This window comes from Chroicocephalus ridibundus, chromosome 5 (assembly GCF_963924245.1).
Source record: "Chroicocephalus ridibundus chromosome 5, bChrRid1.1, whole genome shotgun sequence".
NCBI classification, from domain to species: Eukaryota; Metazoa; Chordata; class Aves; order Charadriiformes; family Laridae; genus Chroicocephalus; species Chroicocephalus ridibundus.
This window is the reverse complement of record NC_086288.1, coordinates 7,245,535-7,266,291: the sequence shown is the minus strand read 5'-3', so window position 1 is coordinate 7,266,291 and position 20,757 is coordinate 7,245,535. Positions and strand designations below refer to the sequence as shown.

Here is a 20,757-nt window from a genome sequence, read left to right as displayed (position 1 = left end):
CGACTTGTTTAGAATGTTATTGCTGAAAACCCTAAAAACCCCCAAACAGACACCAAACCCACACTTGAACAAGGCGTTTCCCAAAGCACCGTCACAGCACACGACCATACAGGCTGACCGAGTTAAACGGGGCAAAAAATCCTCAAATCCATGAAAGGGGCACAGGCAGCGCAGCAGCCGGCACCAACGCACAGTCCCTCAACCGCACCATTTTTTGGAAAGGAAGCCAGAGCCAGATTTTCACCCCTTTTTTTTCAGGGACGACTCACCGTGAACGCAAGCAGAGGCGGCAGCGGATGCGGACGGGGGTTGGGGGGGGGGGGCAGGAACCTTGGAGCGCTGGAAGATGTCCGGGTCACAGGCGGCTTTTAGGAGAAAAATAAGAAAGAAAAACCAAAGAAAAAGGCAGGGGAGCTGCCAGGTGGAGCCAAAAGCGGAGTACGTGGTGCGGCGCCGGTGCCCTGGGACAGGACACCCTCCCCGGAGCAAAGCTCTCCTGGGCCCCCCCACCCCCGGTTAACGGGAATCCCGCACCCGGCTCCGTCCCTACCGGGTAAAGTCATGTCACGACACAGGGCACGGCAAAGGGTATCAGGTGGTTTTATTGCTATTGTGGCTGCCTGCAATACAAATATTCACAAGTTCAGACGAGGCAATTACAAAAAAAAAATAATTAAAAAAAAATCTAGTTTGGATGTGTGTAACCTTCGTATGTGTACAATATACGGGGGGGGAAATAATAAATCTATCTACAAGTAGGAGATAATTTAGAAATAAGTTCAAGAAGGAAATAAAGACAATCATGGTCAAACATAGCTATTTATTTTCTCTTATAAACAGCCTTCAGTTTCTTATTGAAAAAAATCTAGACTTTAAATATTTTTGTCCCATCACATACAACAATCTGTATACATTATTTACAACTCTCAAATAAACATGGTGCAGATTTTTCAGACATTCAACTTTTTTCTTTTTTTTTTTTTTTATTATTTTTAATCAAAAGCCGTCCTCATTTAAAACTAAAATATCAATCAGTGACTAGAACTGAAGCGATATTGGCACAGTTAGCTTACAGCGAGGGTTCTCGTCTTGCATTTTCTATTTTACACCGCATTTTCTCCCATATATTTCAGGATTTTAAAGGAGAGGGAAAGGTTAGTGTTGCTTTTGTAATTTTTTTTTTTTTTTTTTTTGCCTTCCAAAATGGCCTTTTAGTCAAACCTCATGCACTTTTATTGCAATCCTCCTCTCTCTTCCGTCGCACGGGGAGGTATGTGCTTCTGGGCACTAAGCAACACAACCACAGCGCACCCCAGTAGTAGGAGAGCCATGAAAATAAAGCGTCCCCTCCGCGACACGCCTCTGAAAAGCGTCAGAAATCGCCAACGTACAAAAATAATGAGTATCGTTTAGTGGCTATAAAAATTAATTTCCCCTAAAAATACAATACTCTATGAAAACGATTTCGGGAATCGGTTCTTCCAACAAAAAACGTCGTATTTACCTAGACTGCCATCCTGAACCTGGCAAGAGGAAACTGTAGGAAAAGCAGGAAAATGAAGAGGTTGAAGACTTCGATGTTAGTCTCAGCTCGGAGGAGGAGATCTCCAGGAAGAGATAAATAAACTGTTAGTGGTTTTAGGAGTGCGGTTTGGGGGGGAAAAAAAAAAAAAAAAGAAAAAGAAAAACCCAACAAAAAACCCAATTATGAGCAGTGAAGGAAACAAGACTCAGTGAACCAGGGAATCGTTTAATGAAGGGAAAGCCAGGAGTCCGTGTTCGGGCTGCGGGTTTTTAAATAATCCGGCTAAAAGGGGGCGGTTTATATACAGTAATACAGCACTCTGGCAGGTAGGAAGGGGGGAGAGGGTAGCGAGGAGAAGAGTAAGTATCCCAAAAGGATGTCTTTACAGTAAAATTGCGTCCGGTGAGTCAAGAGAAAGGGATGGGGGGCGGGGGGGCGAGACACGGAAAGGAACTTGAAAGGGAGGTAAAGTCGATAGCAGCAAATAGGTATCCTTACCTGTAAATGAGTGTCAGGGAGACGGGGGGGGGGGTGTTCAGGTCCTAAATACTGAACGGGGACAGTGCTCCTCTACGTCTTAAAGTCAAAGCCAAAGTTCAAAGCTCGACATTGCATAGTAAGCAGTAAAAGAAACTCGACACTTGCAGACGGGCCACCTGCCCCTTGAAACCTGTTTTCTCCCTTCAGCTACCTGCGACAGCAGAATGTGGCGTTTTTATTTGCTATTTGCGTGATTTAACTTGTATCCCTGACTCGAAAAGTTATTTCTGCCAACATAATGTGTCCCAAAACCATCTCAACAGTGCCGACTGCGCACCGGTGGCTGAACTCGGCGGAGTTCGCCCCGTCCCGTCTCGAGGTAGATGACCTCCTGAAGTTCCCACCCAAATGACTGACACGCTCCAATACGCTGGTAGCCGAAAAGCACCACAAACCACAGAATTTCAGGATTTCTTAAACTGGGAGGGCTCAGCCAGCACTGGCAGCCCAGCCTGGTTGAACCCCACCAGCACCTTCCGCTCCCAGCGAGGACAAAGCTGGAAGTTTGTGTCTCAAAGCGCTCGGGACACAAACCAGAGTCCCTTTGTAACGCGGGGTTTGTTCAGGGTTCGTTGCTCTGGGTTTTATTTGGGGAGCGAAAGAGGGGGGGGGGGGGTGTCCCCCCCTTTCCCCCCCAGCAAATGCACTATTTTAGAAACACATTCACTCCAACCAGACTCCGTTTGGTAAAACGTGGCAACTTTTGTTTAGCATTTCCATCTGCCCTTACTTCAAGAGTGTAAATACCTGTCAGCTTCTGGTCCCACATCTTTTTGAAGCAAAAAAAAAAAAAAAAAAAAAAAACCAAAAAAAAAACCCAACACACAAAACAACCCAACAATTAAAAGCTGCAAATATCAACAGCATAGGGATACTAAATCCCAAACACTGCGTACATATCTTTCATGTTGTTACTTTTCAAGTGTTGTGTAATTAAACAATGTGTTCATACAGCTGTCAGGCAAATCATGATCTCCAAGCTTTTATTACATGCCTAGAAACTATTCTGTAAAAGTGTTTTCTACTAAATACAAAAAATACCCTAATTTATTGTTGACATAATACATTCTAATTCTGATTGGCTGAACTGCAGCAGACGCCTCTCGATTTCTAGAATTGTCTACTTAAAAAGCAAACAAACAAACAAAACCCTTCCAGAGCAGAAGTATGCCCCAAAAAGGAAAAAAAAAAAAAAAAAAGAAAAAAGAGAACAACTGCACTCCAAGGTATCACTCCAAGGAAATCCTCACTTCTCAATATTTTTCTTTCGAGTTTCTTGCTGGTACGTGACACCAAACCAAAGAGACAGCTTGAAATCTAATGGAGGATATCTCCTATTTAGCACCTTGGCGTGGGCTTCTGCCATTCTCCCTCTCGTGTCTTGCTGCGATGTGAGAAACATGAGCTCTGGCACTGGTTAAACGGCTCCTCTCCAGTCAGCATTGACCAGCAGCACGGTGAACGCGCACACCCAGCCTCTTCAGCGGCACTGACTCAACTCGAAGAGGTTTTTGTTGGAAAGTTTACAGCATTTTTAATATCAAACTGCATCGGCAGCGCTCTTCACGCCTCTGTAGCTGGAAATTTTCAGTCATTAAACGCTCCTCAGATAGAAGCACGCAGAAAAGGCTGCGTGTGTAAGAGCACGTTCTTCAATTCAGCTTCCTGCATGACTGAAGCCTGCTTAAAATAGAGCTGCTCAAATCTGGGAGTTAAGCTGCTTTTGCGTAGTCAGGTGGATGCCGATTGCTCCCGTAACTCTGAAATGACACTAAGTCTTCGGTCCTGACCTGAGCGAGCCCTCCAGTGCTGCACCCAGAGCCAGCACTGGATGGTACTCGCCCAGTCCAACACACGGGACGTTCTGCCCACGGGAGCTCCCGCTTTCTTACCAGCCCATCCCTCGGCTCCAGACAGCAGCATCCAGGTGCTACAGCACCGACTCTTCCACTGGCCAACACAACTGCAATGCGAAACCCAATATTTGCCAGACCAGGTCTCTCCTACAAGCAAGAAGGACTGACAGAAGCACTGGGGTGAATACTGCAGTCACAGGCCACTTGCCAAGGCCTCCTGGTTGCTTTTGCCTCTAATGTCTATTTTGCCAAGCCCCAACTCTCTGAAGAGGTAACAGTCATTGAGTATCTCCCCCCTTTTCCTTCCACGTGCATGTACACACGTGGAAGAGTCAAGATCCTCAGGGCTGAGAAGGGATAAGACTCCATCTTTTTTTAAAGTAGGAGCTTGTTAAAACATTTGAGGGAAAGCGCTCTCTGCATCGGCAGCTTGACTCAGCATGGACTGTGGTAACTCCAACCCAATCCCAGAAAAACACAATATCAAAGTCCTTTCCTTTGACATGCACACATCGAGAAAACTTGGTAATTCTGTAGGACATAAAAAAAAGCCAAAACATAGGGATAACTGAATGTTTCACTTGTCCTTTGAGGAGATTATCGTGGGCAGCAACATTGATCTGCCAAGGAGCCAAATACATTCTACGTTTTCTTGAACCGGAACGAAGCTTCAAATGAAACTAAGCGCTGTCTTAATTACAAATGCGAAACTGCAGGTGTTCCGCAGTCAGCCTCGCTGTCTAACATTAGTGTAGCAAACCTAAATTCAGTATGAACCTCACTGCATGACCCTTCTTCACCACGCAATGCTCAGTATTTCCATTTCTAAACAAGCAGCAGTGAAACAGGAACACAATGCCAGTTTCTGGCTCAATACTAGGCTTCCTCAATTGTTCTCATCTGTTCAGGAAAAATAAAATAAAATAAAATATAAAGAAGAGAGACAGAAGAGGTTAACAAAACATTCAATTGCTTCTCCAGGAAGCAGTTTAAGCAGACTAGGAAATTCAACTCCCTTGAAGAGAACACAGTTCTTAAAATAACCTTCAGATGCTTCTGAAATACATCATTTTAACTCGGAAGTAGTGATTCTGGTCTCCCAAATGAGTCCATGTTTATCACTGTGCTTAGATGTTTATTAGCTGGTTATGCTAACGGCCACTTAAAGATGTTGCCGGCTGCTGCACAGTGTTTTCCACTTTACTCAGCGTTTTCAGTCAAGCAAGGGCGCACAAAGCATAAGCTCGGTTTTCTGCCGCATGCTAACCTTGGCTTCACCTGTAAATTGTAGTGGTTCGAGAGCCAGTCTAGCGTGCACCAGCCAGTTACGGTCTTCACATTACTCAGGCCTAAAAATGGTGGTTTTGCAGAGTCACAATCTAGCAAAGGCTGGCTGCCCCTACTGTACTGTATTTGGCAACTAGCGATATCTTGGGATAGAAACTAATACAGGTTCCTTTGAAGCCAAAATCCAATGGCTTTGACGAGATCCATTAAAAAAAACAAGACAGACAGACATAGGGGCTTGCGCAATGGGAAACCTGACTGATAGAATCGCAGCAGAAATCTCCAAGTGATCCCCTGTGGATCCCCCCAGAGGTTAACTTCTCGCAGGCGATTCCCATTCCCGGTTTGAGGAAACACAAGGCTAGAGAGGCAAAGACATTAACCCAGGTGGGCGAAGGCCACGTTTTGATTAGGTTTTCTCAGAAACAGAAGATGCGCTTACCAAATTACAAGACACTACAAATTCCCTAACTCTCTTCCCAACCGCTGTAGTTCCTCGGAGCTGGGCTGCCATTTTAAATGGGGCAGAACACCACCACACTAACGTAAATCCAAAGCGGTCCGTGAAATTATACACCCTTCAAGATGCACTGCCTACCACTGGAAACAGTGGCCACCACAGCTCCTCCACAGAGCCAGCATTCATAACTTACAATCATTTCACTGGTTTCTTTTCAAGCCAGATTTTTCTTAGTATTACCCCAGCGCGTTTTTTTTATGTGGAGTATTTTCCCTAACTATATGTGTGTGCAAACTAACCATTCATTTGGCAAATGCTAGGAAACTTCAGCAAAGTGACTGACAAAGGTTGATGCTTCCCTGTTTAAAAAAATAAAAGCAACTATGAAAAGCCAAAACCAATGGCAACAGACATGTAACTACTTGCTAAGCGCAGGTTCTTTGTAATTTTGACAACCACCTCCATCGTTTCGCGTTAGTGACCAGAACTTCGCCATTGCTTTTCTTAATAAGAAATACCTAGTTTTGAAAAATTCTATATTAATCTCTAAAAAAATAAGACAAGTATTTGTATTAAAAGCTGGAGATCATTGATTTCAGTAAGTTATGGCTTTTTTTTTTTTAGTGTAAGCATATATATATATTTTTCTAAAAGAAGTATCAGTAAGTGTCCTGGGTGTTAGTTCATATTTTCTGTTTCCAGCAATGCTCAGTATTGAATGTGCTTTGCACCTCAGAAGTGAGTCTGCCAAGGCACTTAGAGAATGTAAGCAAGTCTTTTAGGGACTTCATGAGAACGGGCAACCACTGACACAATACAAGAACCCATCCACCAGCAGAGTCAATCCCCCAACCAAGCACGTTTCCTTTACAAACGCTCAGGACCTGCTAAAATTCCACAATGAATTAACAACAATCGGGGAAGAAGGAAAAAAAAAAAAATCCAAAGAAAAGCTATTTACCACGTGTCACTAACAGATAAAAGATTTCCCCTAATAAAAGCACAGAAAGTAGACCTTGGCCGTCATCAGTAACAGCACAGGTTTTTGTTTTGTTCTTTTAAAAAAAAAAAAAAACAAACGAACAAAAAACAAATACCACACGCTCGCGTAAAGAAACAAGTGATTTCAAGAAATCCTCTTCCTTTTATCTGTCCTTAGAGGTGAGTTTTTCAATCAGTTCTTGAAGTGGTGCAAGTTCTCTTCTATCAATGAGGTTGAATTCCTGTAACAGGGATGAGGAGAAAGACATACATACAGAGTTTTATATATGCAGCTCAGGTGAGAAGTCTTATTCAGAGAGAAGTTATTTGGTAGTGGGCTCTTCCAGTCCAGGCTTAGCGACTACAGCGTTTTCTGCCTGTTCGCCGTTGGCTGAATATCAGTGTTCAACGGCCTACAGCATTTCTTCCCCCGCTTAAAGGAAGGAAATGTAAGATGCTGCTCTTGTTTGTAAGGGGAAGGGTGAACACAGCTTTGAAGCAAGCACGCTCTTTTCAATGTAGCTTCAGATACCATCCTCCCTCTTTCTTTTGTCAGGAATTACTGTTCTATTAATTTATTTGGTAGGGAACACTTTACGTTATTCAATTTTGCAGCACATGAATACTTAGTTGAAAAATTTTCCATTTCTTGAATGCTCCTAGCAGTAAATGGACATACAAACGGAGTAAGACACTGTCTTAGGGTCTCAGAGGTGTTGACTCTCCTACAAACAAACCAGCTGTTAGGAAACTGAAGGTCCATTACTCTGATGGGTTACTTTTTCCAGACTCTAATTGTAACCATAACGCTCCTGCCACACTCACCTGAACAAAAAATATAAAGTGCTTGAAAGAAGTGTTAAGGTGTGCCTCTTCCTGTAGCTGGATCACTGGATCAAAGTGCTGGTGATAAATGTGAGCATAAACTCTGAAGAGACGCTTTAAAATTGTCTTTGCCACTGACATGAAATTCTTTGGGAATGGTACACCTAGAAATAAGAAAACAGAGGGTTTATGTTTAAACGCTCATGCCACGTTCATGTATTTTGAAAGCCATTATAACCCAACCCTCTCTCTTGCACAAGAAGGGCTGTTCTGTGTCACTCAGCAATTCCGTCTATAAATCACACGATGCACTTATTAGGCTGAAGCACAGCGACAAGCTCATTAAAAAACTGGAGGGGAGGTTTCCCTTCCTTCAGCAGACCAGCGGCTTGTGAACTTTTCCCAAGACAAATCTGACCACATCTCTATGCTGAACCCTCCTAGCTTCAGCTTCCAGCTACTACGTCTTGTCATGCCTCAGTATAGTTCCCTGAAGAGCCTTCTCTGACCGAGAATCTTCTTCCCTTCTGGCAGGATTCAGTCACAGTAGGATCTGGTGTCCGTCACTGAGTTTTACACCCCTCTGGGCTAAAGAGAAATCAGAAATCGGCTCCATTCCACCCGTCTCGTGCCCAGGAAAAAGACTGCTGTTTCCAGCCTGCTCATCAGCGTCCCTTAGCCAGAGGCTACAGCTTTCCTAACTGCCTGCTGAAGGACTCCGAAACACGCTCCTTTCAGTCATTTCAATGAACCTCACATTTCAAAGTGACCCAGGACAGGTAAAATCGGTTTCAACAGCAGATCTTTGTCAGCGTACAAGTTGTATTAAAATTGGTTAGGAAAGCGCAACCGGCTACTGGCAGCAATGATCTTGTTAGTCGACACATCCGCAGGCTAAAAAAAGATATGTATCAACCATCTAAAAAGATTAAACCTGCCTAGCTTCTCATTGCATAGCAGTTTCCCCAGTCAGCTTAGTTCTTCTGCAGTCTTTCCCATCGCTGAAGTCCTGTCTGAAGGACCAAGCTGGATGCTGGAGGCCGATCGTGATCTCACCAATGCTTTAAAACCTTACTACTAAAATTTTCATACTCCTACTTAAGCTTGGCTTGCTTGCTTGCTGCATCCTATTTAGTTGGTTATCCATCGCAGCCCTTAAGGCTCTTTCTGAATCGCTACCTTTCAAAAATGCATCCGATTAAAACAAAGAAACCTCTTCAGCAAGTCCTGGTGTACTCTTTCGAACACAACTGTAATATTAACTGTAACTATTTAATATTATTCCTATTAGTAGAGGACTTCTACCCCAGCTCTGAACTCTCTTCCCCTGAAACACTAAAACGTTGAGCTGGGAAGAGTTAGCTTTTTGTCACTTCTTCCCAAACTAACCAGCCTTCTCTGCATATCTGCTCAACTGTAAGTAAAATCAAATGCCACTTGATTCTGACAGGTGGCCCTTTTACTCTGAAGAGGCTTACTGAAAATGTGTCAAACGCCTCAGAAACTATTCACAAAATAAAAGCAAATAAGAGATCCCCCTTCTTTTTTCCACAATGGACCATAAGCCTGTAAGTAGCGGTGTGCTGGAAAACTGCCAATTAGGAGCTTTAGAACAAATAGTCCTTCGTGCCTCTAGAAGCAGGGTTTTCTTCTTGTTATCGTTTCCGAACTGGTGGTTGTTAGTACTTTCCTCCTGGTTTTCTGAAAGAAACCTCTTAAAAACGTACATCTTTCGTCTTCACTTGAAAGGAAAAAATACCGTTAACTCAGCTTCTTTGGAGGTAAGGCCTAGAAGTAGTCCCTCATGAGGATCAAGCATCTTTCCTGCATCAAAAAAGCTGCCAGTTTGTACCAATTACTGGTTATAAGGTTTTGAGACCCTTATCCCTAAGGAAACAACCCACTCTTCAAAACGAAAAAAACCATCGGATTCGATCAACACGGTCAGTTATTAAATAGAAACAGTACTTCCTGCATTCAAAATTGTGACATGTTTATTAGGAGTACTAACACATGGATCAGAGTTCATGTACTACCACATAAATTTTATCTTAAGAGATAAAAATGCCTTTATACGTATAATGTAACCTTTTAAATTTCCCTTCCTCCAGTCGGTTATTTAGCACACCTTTTAATGCTCTAAGACTTGAATATTCCTGTACAAGCATAATCCAAATACATTGTTCAATTTTACTTATTTACTTTACCTATTTTAGAAGGAAATAGCGTTTCATCATCCAGCTGATCCTGGACCCAAGTCATCAGGTAATCAATGTACTTTGGTGCAGAGCATTTAATTGGTTTCTTTATGTTTGTCCCATCTGCCCAGTGGTACTCATATCTGGGTTGGGACGACAACAAGAAGACATTTCTTAAGACAAGTGAATCATTCATATCAAGGTCTGGAAGGCTGCTTTCCTGCTCCGCTCCCCGCACTCCCACACCCTCCCACAGTCCTTCCTTGAAACCAAGGTCCAAACGCTCCTGAGGCATCTGCTCTCCACCCAGTCTCCCTACCGCAATCTTGCTTTTGCTGGACTCTCTTCTGCACTCCATGAAGGCCTTCAAAAACTTCACCCATTACAGCACAACTCATTCATCTCCTCAGTTGCCAAAACGTACGTGACAGCCTGCGATCACACCTGCTTCCCCGCACATCAAAAGGGGCCGCACCGCAAGCAGTTTTCCAAACCTTGAAAGGCCACTAGCTACTTGTTCTTTTTAAAGCTCTTCCCCCCCAACCCGGCCTCTTCCAAAGGGAAAAAAACATTACATACAGTTGAAGTGAAACATCAAGAAGTTACATGAGATTCTCCCACAAATAAAAGCTAAGCACCTGACTGACTTCTAACGTGAAATTTCCCCCAGTCAGCCCTAGCAATGGGTGCTACGGCACCCATAGCTTCACCCCCACTGGCAGCGAAGCACTGCAAACCCAGTGGCAATGCTCAACATCTGCAGCCAGACACATCAGACCCCTAACATTTATGGAATTTCGTTACGTTTGAAAAATATTCTTACAGCTTTTGCATAACCGACCACCAAACTACACTGGCTCTTGCCAGACATCCCAAATCATGATCCTATTAGAGACGCGGAATAGATTCAGAGGTAGGTTAATGCCAAAGAAAGCTATCAAGAAACTGGAAGCTGGTATAAAGTGCCTTTTAGCTAACAGTTACAAGAAAGCTTCTAGACTAAACAGCCGTCCTTAGAAGAGGTGGATATTTGAAGGTCTAGTCCTACCGTGCAGCACACCAAGATCCACAAGAATCTCCAGTTATACCACTGACCCACGTGACAGCTGCAGGCCAGTAACTGTCTTTTAGCTTAATTCTTCCATTCTAGGGTGACGTCACACCTTTACGAACCACTGACACAACTATGAACAGTATAACGCGTGCTCTTTTCATCCTTTTCCATTCACAGAGCTAGTAACGTTGACATCTTCTATGTAGCGCATTTAATGAGTAGATTCCCGCATCCCTCATTTTACAGCTACTGTTTTAACTTCAGGAATTTAAAAAGCCATGGAAAAATGTATGGAACGGCATCCATTTACGTGCACAACCAGAGAGCAACGAGTCCTCATGAAATTAGAAGGGAACAGCTACCCGTGGGGCGAGCCTGCTGCCAAGCCAGAAGCCGAAAGGACTGCTGAGCTCCGCAGCTCTGAAATCCTCCCAGAGAAACAAACAGAAATGATTCAGGCTAGCTGCAACACTCCTCTTTTCCAAATAGAAAATATAAAAAAGCAAACAAACAAACCAAAACATACAAGGATAGAGATGTCAGCTCAGCCATGCTTTTGCGGGAAATATACCCACTTCATGTAGAATTTTATCTCAGTTCTTTTTAAAAGATATGTTATTAATGATTAATATTTCTTTTTTCATGGAGGATCCGTGCTCAACTGTGCTCAATTTGATTGCTATTTCTAAGCACAGTAGTACCATACCACAATGTTTGGGCTGCAGCCACCACTGTTTAGACTTTCCCTTGCTATCTCCAACTGGTGTTGTGCAGACACTGGAGAAGGTCTTCTATTTTAAAGATCATACAAATCATTTTATGCAAAGCTTAACCGTATCTGATAAATCTGGCTTCTAATTTTGTTTAACAAATACAGTTTTGTCAGAGCAGTAACTGGGAGAACACTTTCACAATAAACAAGTTTTACAAGTGACTATGAGCATGCCGCTCACAATGGTATAAAAAGATCCCATTTTTATAACGGCAGCAAATCAGAGGGTGTGAAAGCATTTTAAAACTGTATCTCAAAACCCATGCAAAAATTCCATCCGCATTGAATGGACCAAAACGTGTCTGGATTTCTGAAAAATCGGTATTCCTCACCAGCCAGTATCACCCTAATACTGAGATTTAAGCGCTGTTAACTTAGCACAACTATCAACACTTGGCTGAGGTGCCAGCTTCAGTCTGGAGACAGAGTAAAACCACCAACTAAATTAAACACCAAAAAATTTCATCATCTCATAACATATATCCATGACAAGCCTCCCTTCCTCCTCACCTCCCAACACTTTGGATTAGGCCTCCGTTTTTCAGAGGAAGGAATGCCATTGAAAGATGCTTTAAGTAACACAGCTCCTAAGAAACACCAGAGATATCCTGACAAAAATTAAGTCGTATAGAGAATCTGAAAGTATTCTGGCAAACAGCCCATGCTCCATGCAGTTGCTGGAATATTCACGGTTATTCCTAGCCTCTCAAAAGGCTTGGGGATGGCAAGGGAAGAGAAAATGAACTCTTCCTTCAAGATTAAATCCCAGCCCAGCTTCTTAAACAAAAAAAGAAAACCAAAACACATGCGGATAATTCCCACGTATCAGAATCATCTGAACAGCTACAGGGAATGAAGGGTACAATCCCATTTCTAGCCCAAGCTTGTGAGGAAACAGCTACAGCTCTGGTGATAGAAACAAATTAACCTTACTGCGATAGGTCATTCCTCTGCGGAAAATGCATTTTTAGAAACCTCAACAGTTTAGTAGAGGTTTAAGGGCAAAACAGTACGTGAAGGATAGAGCAGGAAATACACAGCTCACTTCAGCAAGCGCAGGAGAAAACCTAAGAATCCCTAAGGACTCTGTGAGAAATCTCTCACATTAATAACCAAGTTATTTGCCATCTATAAACAGAAAAACTAACTATGTGTCTCACACTAAAAAAAAATATCTTTAAGTATAAAAAACATCACAGGACCAGCTCCTCTACCATACATGTACATGGCCTAAAAGAAGAGAAAAAAAAAAAAAAAAAAAACACAAAAAAAACAAAACACAAAAAGACCCAAAACACCAGCTTGAGTAAAATGAAAGCTGTTACCCTGTCCAACAGCAATAAAACGGAGTGGCTCAGTAACGCTTTTTAAAAGCTTGTCAGACATTTATTTGGATCCGTCATCTCTAAATCTCAGCAAAACTGTACTCCATCGAGACTGCTGAAAAATACTTCTTCTGTTTTGTCATCACGTGACACATGCGCAGAGCGGAGCGTCACAAAAAGGCCAAAGGACTGATATTGCGGAGAGACACAGGGTATTTCAAGGACCTGATTATGGCAGAAGGCTGCACGGGAACATTCCGTTACATCGTCTTATGCCCAGGTAGGATTTATGGGAGCTGTCGCCTTTGGAGGGCCCAGCGATTCCAATCTGAACATTCGAAGACAGAAGCACTGGGGAGCAGTGAACCTCAGGAAAATCAGAAGGATCTCAGTGCTATTAAGAGTGAGCGTAGTGTACTCACACAAAAGCCTAAATATGGATTTCAGAGCCCCAGTTCAGAAACCCAGCTTTGAAAGGTGCAGCAGCCACGTCCCTCCTTTGTGTTCCTATTGAAGTCTTACAACCAGGGAGGAAAAATAGAAGAAAATTCCCCTCACCCGATGCTGGTGAATAAACATATTACTCCTATGCAAGTTCTTAACGTGTTGTCATGCCAGTTGCACTGATGGTGATACTGCGACTGAAACAAGAATAGCAAGCGATAACCAACTAGGGTTTGTTTGGGTAAGAAATGGTTGTTTGTTGGTGCAGTGAGAAGAATGGAACATTACCATGAGTAATCATATGTTTTGGAACAAATTAAACCGATACTTTTTTCAAATTGTTAGACAGAGAGCTGTGCAGCAAGAGAGAGGAGATAAGTTCTTGAACTTTACGTGAATCCTTAACTAACTCAATGTCCTAACACCCTGATGCAGGCTAAGTCAGTAATCCTTCCAACAAAGACAAGTCCAAAACAAAAATTTACCAGCCTCAGCCAAGCCCTTCTGTTTAAGATTGCTACCAAAAAGAACCAGTGGGCTGTAGCCATACAGCCCCAGGCATGTGCTTCAAAGTAGCCCTTTAGAAATAATCCTCCCTATATCAAAAATAAAACACAAAAAAAACCCCAGACACCAACCTAGGTGACCTGTCTGTTGCCAAGGATCTTGCTTTTTTTTTTTTTCTTTAAAAGGAGTTTTCAAGACAAAAACACCAGTACCAGGCAGTGCATACAAGAAACATCACAATTCTGCTCTAGTTATCCTCTCACTTAGACATCTGGTTGAATGCTTCCATAGATTGCTACAAGTTTAACGGTTGTGCTTTGAAAATTGTGACCGCGCCGTGACGAGTTCTGAACAGCTACCTACGTACGCACCAGCACCTTACAACCCTTTTTTAATACCCGGACCATAGACGCTTTTCCAGCGGGAACGCAAAAATCAGACTGTATAGCCACAGAGCTGCTTTTGGTTCTCCCCAGCTCCTCATACTAAAGGCTGCCAAACCTGTTTCAAATGACCTTATGTAGTTGTTTCAGCTACCTCCCACTCTTTGGTCTGAAGTGGGTGCGGATGCAATACTGGTGGCAGCTCAGCCACGGATGGGAGCAGATAGCAACCCTCAGCCCAGAAGCACTAACGAGCACCTATGGCTCGATCCTTCTTCAACTGATACAGCTGGAGCCAGAAGAGAACAGGAAACAGGTAAGAAACAGAAAAAAATATCTGTAAATATCACTGCTTTCATGCCGACACATTTTCCAGCAGTACCTTCCTGAAAAAAATTTTGCAGGCCACCTTTGAAGTTAAAGAAAGCCACGCTCACTCAAACTAAAAACACCGTGTATGCTCTACTGCCAGGCACGGCCAGCCTCACAAACCACCAGTTCCTGGTCTCACCACGCTTCTGATCCTTTCACAAAACCCATCCCTGAGCACACGCGGGGGGCTGCAGAGTCTGGGGAATGCTCTACAAGTCCTACGGACGAGATCACCTAACTAAAACCTCGGCAGAACGCATCTTCTGTCTTCTAGCATCTCTTTTCTACCCCACCGCATCACTATTTGAGCACGACATATATTTCGGTTGATGGTTATCGGTCTCTTTGGAGAGAACTGAATTGTTTATTCTGGCAACCAGACAGCTAAACCTTTAATAATTAACCTCCACCCCCAAATAACTGCTTCTCAGCAGGCAAACAGCAAAGCAAAAAAATATTTTCATGCTCGTATTTAATAAATAAGAGTTTGTTTTCCGCATGCCAAAGCACAAAGCAGACAATGGGCCGTGTTATTGCACAAGCTTATCCCAACTCCTTCTGCATAATGGTGAACTTAATTATTCCTTTTGTATTTTCACCCCTCCCCGCTCTGCAGCAGCAGGTCTGCCTGCCCATACTGGTTTTGACATTCAGCAACGTCCATTTTTAGCTTAAGAATGCAGCGCCAAAGCTTTTCTTGGTCCGCTTGGCTGCTTTCGCTCTGCCGAGCTCCTGCCCTCTCCGCCCAACCGCCCCCTTCTCCGCACCCTCAGCTCCCCACCACACCGTGCACCGGCTGGCAATTACTGCTTCAGACAATAACAACAAATGCCATTATAAAAGAGGAAGAAGTGGAGGAGAGGCTTGTTTTTCTTTAGTGTTTATTTAAGATTTTTCAGTAATTTAAAAGGAAGCAGTGCCCTCCCTTGCCACTGGCTTAGAAACGCAGGTATCTTCCTCTATTAATCAGCTGGAGAGCAAGCAAAAAACACAAACACGGGATGTCCGTACAAAAGCGTAAGGACGAATCGAAGAAGTGAAACTCAACTGAGGGACAGGGTAGGGGATTCTTATTCAGACTACTACTGTAGACAAGTTTATTTTTGTCATACCTACTGAAAAGGCCTGGAAGATTTTGGTAAGCCCTAAATGAACGCCAGCATATAAAAACTTCAGATCTTAATTTAGGGAAGCACTCATTAACATCTTAAAAAAAAGGAAAAAATAGTTTCAATAGTCTGTTTACTTCCCAAGCTAAAGAGGGGGGAAAAAAATAACCGAACAAAAAACAACACCGAAGCCCCACTTTTCTCTTCCCCCCTCCCTTAACAAAGGTTCAAATTTTCCCCTCCCCTCACAGGTAAGAAGAAAAGACATCCTTCCTACTCACAGAAGTGACCTTATCTTTGGCACTCAACTGAGCTAGTCTCAGGTTTTCAAATGCAAAATAATCTCAAAAATTACACACTCTCAAGAACACGTAAAAAATCATCTTACTTTGGGCCGGCAGACATCACGGGGCAGCTCTCCTCTGTGCAGAAGTCCGTAATGGTTCCATAAAGCATATTGATCTGGTTGAAGAAGTCAACAGCTGTAAAACATTTAAACCATCAATTGACACGCTGCAGTGTAATGGCAACACAAGCTTCCTACAGCCTTAACTGTAAAACGCACACTGCTAAAGAGAGTTCTGGATTATTTTTTTTTTTTGGGGGGGGGGGGGGGGAAATCTCATAGTTAATGCTTTTTAAGATGTATTATAAAGAAGGTGCAGAACACAACCACCAACTTTCTAGAACGGCCTCTGGTAAGAACTATTTAATTGTTCCAGAAGCAAAACCTTCATTTGAAAGAACAAAAGGGAAAGAGAAAGCAGAGTTATTTCCTTTTCTGAAAGTTTGGTGCCTTTTATTAGAATCCCACATTCTACTGGAAGTCTGGAATAAAACAAAGATTTCCAATGTAAACTTTCCAACCAGACAGAACTGCTACCCATTAGCTGATGCTGACATCCCTCAGGCTTTGTGTTCCAAAAGACTATCTTTTCAAAGAACATTTCACAGAATCATAGAATTGTTTGGGTCGGAATGTACCTTTTAAGATCATCCAGTTCCACCCCCCTGCCCTGGGCAGGGACACCTCCCACCAGACCAGGTTGCTCTAAGCCCCATCCATCCTGGCCTTGAACCCCTCCAGGGATGGGGCAGCCACAGCTTCTCTGGGTAACACCAAAAATACGCCACATTTGTGTTCCTTGCTTAACTCTGTTACTGAGGATACAAGTTACATCTGTGTCATCCGACTTCCCAGGTATCAAAAAGCAAAGCAAATTAAAAAAAAAAAAAAACCAAAACAAAACGTATGGCATGAACCTAGCACAGCTCATCTCCAACAATAAAATCTTTTTTTTTTTCCCTGCACAGCAAAACCAGAAAACAGCAAAACATTGGGAAAGGCTGATTAAAGTTGCAGAGGACAAGGCGGACCCTAAAGTTTGTTTGGGCAGGGGAAGGAGGCAGTTAACACTGAAGGCAGCAAAAAATGGTTATATACAGCCCTTGTTTCTTAAGTGTACACAAGAACTGTTAATTAAGTTTCCATTCCCTGCTCCCTCCCAGCAGAGACCACAGCCCAATGTTTGCTTCAAGGCAAGCGTGTTCAAAAAACCCACAGACTTCGACAAGATGACTGATGATCGTGAATCCCGCACTTGCAAGTCTCTAAAGGCCATGAGACACACCAGCCATCCACCGCAGCCAGCGGCGCCTGACAAACAAGAAAAATGCAACGGCCTCCTTTCCAACATGTGTCAAGCTGTGCAGTGCCTTTGCATATTTTTCACTTCCTCTTTTTACTCATTGTTCTTAAGTTTTGAGGGTTTAGTTTATTTTTTCCAAGCGCTTTTCTACTTGAAAAAATGCAGAGTCTGGTGGTGTTCTATTACAAAGACAGGGGCAAGATGTACTTCTGAAACTGTTTTTTAATATTTTCAAATGAAACTCAAAACAAACTGATTGCACACTTCCCACCTTCTGATTTTTGTATTTGAAAAACATAGTTGAAAAATCTCTATATAAGTCAGCTCCGTACTGTTAAAACGTCAGCGAGGCTAAGAGCTGAGCAAGAAGGAGCAGAGCAGGGCACATTCGTTCCTGTGCTCTCGCTATTGTGAAGGGCAAAACCAATGACATTAAGTTGCATATTTCCTTATTAGATTTCTCAGTCTACGGAATGGGCTCACAGTTACCATTAGCCAGTACTAGGTGTGGGAGAGAGATGCTGTCAACGAAGGGACCATCTAATCAGTTAATCGCTTCTAGACACACTAAAAAAATAAACATTAAAACCCCACTTTGCTGCAGGAGGCATGGAAGAGGAGCATTTCATTAAAGAACGCAGCTGGTACCAAAAGGCAGCTCCCACTCCTTTGTCAAGTGCTTGTGTGCCTTTTGCCACCCAGCTAATTTAGCAGTTAAGTCATTTGGGAGGGGAAAAACTCCGCTGCCGCACAGCAGAGAAGAGACATGGAGCGGAGGAAGCACCAAAAGGGAAGGATGCCAGCAATACATGCAGCATCTTTAGTAATGCTTACTCATAAAAATGGGCTGGCTGTTTTTTCTAGACAGTTTTGCAATACAGTGTGACTAAAGAATGGTGTCAGCAATTTCAACATTCCCTGGAAGCGGTGGCAAATCATATTGCTGAGCACTGTGTGGCTAATTAAGAACCGGAAGGTTGAAGTCAGTACGACAGTTTCACTTCCCAAACATGTCATAGAGCAAGAAGAAATAGAACCACATAAACAATGAGAAGACATTTATCTTGAGCGTAACTTATATTGCATTGCAGTGCACCATCAATAACCTTCGATCACAGAAGCACAGCAAGCCGAAGGCACAGAAGATGAGGAAACACTCAAACGGGGCACAGAGTTTGTGGCAGACAAAACTCTGCACGGGCTACGGAGCATGACAGCACCCGCGTTAATCCATTCTTTAAGAGGAGAAGGCAGGCAGCAAATTCATGCAGCTGGGAGAAGAAGGAGGAGGAAACACGGTCAAGCAATCAGCAAACACTAATTTGGGCATCATTGTTCGGCCTGACCTAGCAGGAGAGGAGAGAGCTAGGACAAACAGCTTTAGAGGAAGTAAAAATAATGCCATCAGAGACTTAGCGGAGCAAAGGCTCACAATTTGGTAGAAACAAAAGGAAGGAACTAACTTTAGGAAAATCGCAAAGATCTGCCTGTGGGTTTGTTACTGGCAAAAGGAAATCCAGGCCATACACGGGACCTCAGCCTTTAACATCTTTTAGCGCTGGCCCTCACACTTAATTAAGGTTTTACACTTAGCATGCAGAGGCTCGACTATACCACAGGGTAACAAGCTTAGCTGAAAAAGAACTAGATTAAACATATTAAGACAGCACTGACAGGCTACTTTCTGAAAACAGCGGTGACATTTCTACTTCAGCACTTGTTTGCAATCAAGTCCTCAGACTAAGAATAAGAATTATTTTGTTAACAGGAATGTATTTTCAGCACAAGCAGATTAAGGAGTTTTTGTCTGGGTGAGTCGCTCTACACGTGTCCGCTCTCGATGATACGACATTCGCCTCTCCCAACGGCAGCAGAGCGGTGCGTGCAGGACAGAAGAGCCAACCCCACTAGAAAGGAGCACAGAGTTGTCCTCCCACAAGTGTCAGCCCACATTCAACGCCCCCCTTACAGGAAAAAAAAAAAAAAAAAAAAAAAGGTCAGCCCACTTACTGTTAACTGCAACCCATTCATTTAAGTCTTCACCCTCTGGAAGCATAACGGCCATCCGGAGATTACCGCTGCCAAGCGTGGCTTCAGCATGTTTTAGCAGCTCGTACTGGTGAGACCCCTCTGGAATATTCTTCTTTGGTTTGAAGGTTTTGGAAGAGCGACTGCCACTGCAAACGGAAGAGGAAATATTTAGAGAACTTGTGGAAAGGGAAGGGAAAAAGGAAAGAGCGGACAAGTCACGCATAAGCACAGGATTAACATTAAATACTTTCCCCACTGCCATATTTTCATGTCGAAAAAGGACAGTTAACAAAAACTGGGATGCAAAAGTAACAGGTGCTTTGACTTGTTTTAAACAATTAAATGATTCTCCCCTACCCTGCCTTCTTGTCTGCTCACTGTTAAGCCAGCCGGACAATTGGGAACGCTCAGACTCCCTTCCCTCTCTAAGCAAACCAGATCATGGGCAAGATACGACCAAAAATATTTCCTTCCCCAGAAATTGGACAGTCACATACCAAGGCTAGCCGTCCAGCCAAATAGAAACCTTTCCTCTGAACAGTCAGGACGCTTCTCATGGTAATTAAAGATACTATCTATTTAACAGAAAAAAACATGTTCTTTTTCAACACCCACCTTCGTGAGACATGAAATGCCATCACAAGTGTAATAAGGAGGCAGGGACAGCTTGTTCAGACCCCTGTCTTTTCAAATCAGGTATGATGTGTTAAATAGGTACTGTTCATTCCTCAAAACCAAGCTGCTGTTATTTAGGAAAGCGTACTTTCTGCAGGCCTTATCGATTCAGAATGTTATCTTAGCTACCAACATTAAAAAAAAAAAACAACTTTTTCAGTATCTGATATTGTTTGGGAATTAAAGTTTTTTAGATACAGTTGCTCAAAAATAAACTAACATTCTAGCAGAACACTGACAGAATTCCACACTTGCCACAAACTTTCTATGTCCTTTTCCTCTGGTTTCACAGCATACAGACCTTTCAGTCCACCAGTTAGCCAAGAAATAAGGATGACAACTTTTACAACTCTCATATAAATCATTGATTTTCACCTATAATTTTGTGTGAAAAACATGGACTTAGAAAAAAGCTTAGACATTTGAATTTTAAATGACGGCAGTCAGCCTGGATGGCACACTAACCCCTAACATGTCGGAGACATGGCATGTAAAGCTAAATATTTGCAGAAAATTGTCAAATAAGCCAATATTTGTGAGTCTTTTAGGGTATAAGCTGAGAAAAGATTTCTGTCGGAAAAGGAAAACCGAGCTCTGAATTCCAATCAAAGAAAGTGGAAAGATGCGAAACCCAGACAGCAGAATTTTCATTACAAATGTTATCCAGTTCTCTTTTCTTTATATAAAAGACTTTGCCAGTTTTTCACGAACTCTTTACATGACCAAACAGAAATTTTTGCTAGTAGGCTGTAAGGGCTCTCCAC

The 20,757-nt window shown here is 42.9% G+C and overlaps 1 protein-coding gene across 2 annotated transcripts in view; it reads right to left on the bottom strand.

The window, feature by feature from the left end:
* Positions 1–963: 963 nt before the first annotated feature.
* Positions 964–20,757, bottom strand: part of MOB1B (MOB kinase activator 1B) — a 40,632-nt gene continuing 20,838 nt past the window's right edge. For both annotated transcript variants that reach the window (XM_063336108.1, XM_063336109.1), the window contains exons 2-6: positions 19,298–19,464; positions 16,027–16,120; positions 9,682–9,815; positions 7,475–7,638; positions 964–6,891 (exon numbers count right to left, since the gene is read on the bottom strand). In XM_063336108.1, coding sequence (XP_063192178.1) covers positions 6,814–6,891; positions 7,475–7,638; positions 9,682–9,815; positions 16,027–16,120; positions 19,298–19,464 — 637 coding nt within the window. In that variant the 3' untranslated portion in view covers positions 964–6,813. The remainder of the gene's footprint in view (positions 6,892–7,474; positions 7,639–9,681; positions 9,816–16,026; positions 16,121–19,297; positions 19,465–20,757) is intronic.